Genomic DNA, 2,802 nt, shown 5'->3' with positions numbered 1-2,802 from the left:
ACATGTTGTCCATCTTAAAGTCTTTAAAAGGAATATGGGTATCTAATGACTTGTTAAATATTTTATTAGGTAAAGAACCCAAGAGGGTGTCTAGATTTGGAAAAATGCATATAAAAACACTGATTACATTTGTAGACATTTTTCAATTTGAATCATCCTGTCTTCCAGTGTTAATAGATTTCATCTTCAGATTATATCAATCAAATGATGCTATAGTGCCGCAGTCTGCTTGGCTCTCAGCACTATAGGGAATGTACAGCATTAATATTTTAATTGAAAACAAAATAATAATCTGTATGGGGGTGGGTCTAAGTATTTGTCCATCTCTAATTATATTAGTAGTAACATTTGTCATTTGATGACTAGACAAGAGGTAATTAAAACAAAATTAAAGCAAAGTCAAATCCTAACTTAAAAGGCAATGAAAATAAAGAGCATGGCATAACCCCATTAAAAAGTTACTAGAGCATTATAACAACATGCATTTCTAACAATATAATATGCTTACTTTTACTATGTTCTAGATGACCAAGTGATAAAATCCTAAATCATAAACACATTTCAAAATGATTTTTCCTCATGAGCTTTTTCTTGACAGTCCAAAGCTATTGTAAATGGGCATAGGCTAAAAGTCTATACTGGAAGATGATGAAGAATTACTATAACAGATTTTAAAGACTGAGGGCAGAATATCTTAGTAACTTGGGAACAATCAATTATAGAGAACAAGTCTACTCTATATTTTGTTACCTACACTGCCACCACATTTCTTACCAGATGAGTGTGGCCAGAATCTTTTAAAGGTAATATGAAGGGAGGTCTGGTTGAAATATCATAGTTCTTGAGAAAAAAAAAGGCGATAAAGTACATTAATAATCATGAAGACAGCAACTGGTCCAAGCAGGAGCCTTTATCTAAGAGTTCAAAGGACAGAGAGAATTGTCTTGTTGACTTGATTGCAAGGTTCAAATAAGGTCACTCAGCTGAAAATACAGTACGTGGCTTATTATATTCACAATGTATTTTGGTGTTTATTCTAAAAATGAAATCTTCCTTGGATTTAATCAAGCAATATGAATCTTATCTTTAATGCTTTTCTTCTTTGTTGCTGATAAAAATTATTCCTGACGAGCACCAACAAGTCTTGAAATGTCACAACTCATTTTAGAGTGACACAGACCTCTTCCTCCTTCTAACAAAATCCTCTGTGTGAATTAAGTTGGAAAGAGCCTTAGTGAGGTGACTATCTGATGTCTCAGTGCTGCTCCCAAAGTCATAGTTCTTCAGGCAAGGGCACAGGCAGCGAACAACAGCCCTGCGGATGTAGCTGTCAAACACGTAGTAAATGACAGGGTTGACACAACTGTTGGCAAACGCCAAGGGCCCACTCACCTCCATGCCCCGCTGGAGAAGAGCTGAAGAAAAATGGAGTTTTGGCTGCAATCCAGAAATAATGGCCAGGAGCTTGAAAGTATTAAAGGGTAGCCAGGAGAAGACAAAGGCTGTCACCACAATAAAGATGATCTTTATGGATTTTCTCAGCTTTTTGTTATGCTTTCCTGATTGCTGGTAATGGACACACAGCTTTCTCGTGATGCAACAGTAGCAGCTCACAATGCTCAGCAAGGGGACAAAAAAAGTGAATATCAAGGCTACCAGGGCCCATGTCAATTTTGCTGAAGTAGCCCTCTTCTCAGCACAGTATGGCTTACCATCAATCAACGTGAGCTCCCTGGACAAAACAGTCGGTAACCCCAGAAGGCAGGAGACAAGCCAGACACAGGTACAGACTCCATATGCACAGTCTCTTCTTCTGAATTTCCTGGATATGGCTGGACACATGATGGCCAGGTACCGGTCAACACTCATACAAGTGAGCAAGAAGACACTGCAGTGCATGTTGACTGAGATCATGTAGGAGCTGCCTTTGCACAGGAAGGAGCCTGTCCTCCACAGTCCTAGAGATGCTTCCTTATCCACCCAGAGAGGCAATGTGACAAGGAAAATGAAGTCAGAGACACCCAGGTTGATGATAAAGATGTCAATTAATCGTCGGCTGCCACGTTTGAAATACAATGCACCAATCAGGATGAGGTTCCCCAACACTCCAGTCAGGAACACAGCTGTGTAAAAGATGGGAAGGAAGACAGATGTGTAAGGAATGTGGGAGTGGGTCTCCTTGCCATCAGAGTTTGGACTGGTAGCATAGTAATAATCCAAATAAACCGAGGTTGCTTCTGGATCCATCACTGAAGATCAGATACCAAATCTGGTAAGTTCCCTTACCTAGAAGGTTTTGGTATGAATTTTAGAAATCTCAAAGGAGCTTCTTTTATATAGTGCTGTTTTTTTTTTTCTTCCCTTTAAAGATTTTGGACAAGCATGAAAACAGATTTAAAAAAAAAATGCAGTTTCTACCAATCTTCAGAAAGGGCCCACAAGGAACACCACTCTGATTGGTTTTGGTTGGTTGTGGTTGTGGTTTTCTTTATTTGCACTTGCCCATGAGACTGAGTTGCTTTTTAACTTCTTTATTCAACATATTTGTTTTTTTGTTTAAATTCAGAAATTAAGAATTGAACTTTTAAATTCTCACCTCTTTTAAAAATCTTTGCTTTTCTGACACTGAATTCTTTTGATCTAGCCTTCTGTTTCACTTTTAAGATACTCTTTTGCTTTTAGATCTGGAAGGTGTTCATAATAAAGATACACTTTTGTGTTTGCACTGTTGGTGATATATGAAGAATTTTAGTCTTTTATTTCATAAAGAGTGCATTGCAAGCTTGCCAAGTCATACCAGTC

General features: G+C 38.0%; 1 protein-coding gene across 1 annotated transcript; it reads right to left on the bottom strand.

Annotated features, from left to right (window-relative positions):
* Positions 1 to 308: 308 nt before the first annotated feature.
* Positions 309 to 2,247, bottom strand: Gpr15 (G protein-coupled receptor 15). The gene has a single exon (XM_026402417.2). It carries the CDS (start codon positions 2,245 to 2,247, stop codon positions 1,165 to 1,167), a length of 1,083 nt encoding a protein of 360 aa, XP_026258202.1. The 3' UTR covers positions 309 to 1,164.
* Positions 2,248 to 2,802: the final 555 nt, after the last annotated feature.

This window comes from Urocitellus parryii, chromosome 2, assembly GCF_045843805.1.
Source record: "Urocitellus parryii isolate mUroPar1 chromosome 2, mUroPar1.hap1, whole genome shotgun sequence".
Classification (NCBI taxonomy): Eukaryota; Metazoa; Chordata; class Mammalia; order Rodentia; family Sciuridae; genus Urocitellus; species Urocitellus parryii.
This window is presented reverse-complemented; position numbering and strand designations above follow the sequence as displayed.

What these genes read in the sequence shown, in the direction of transcription:
- Gpr15 (XM_026402417.2), bottom strand. Translation starts at nt 2,247, where the DNA reads ATGGATCCAGAAGCAACCTCGGTTTATTTGGATTATTACTATGCTACC.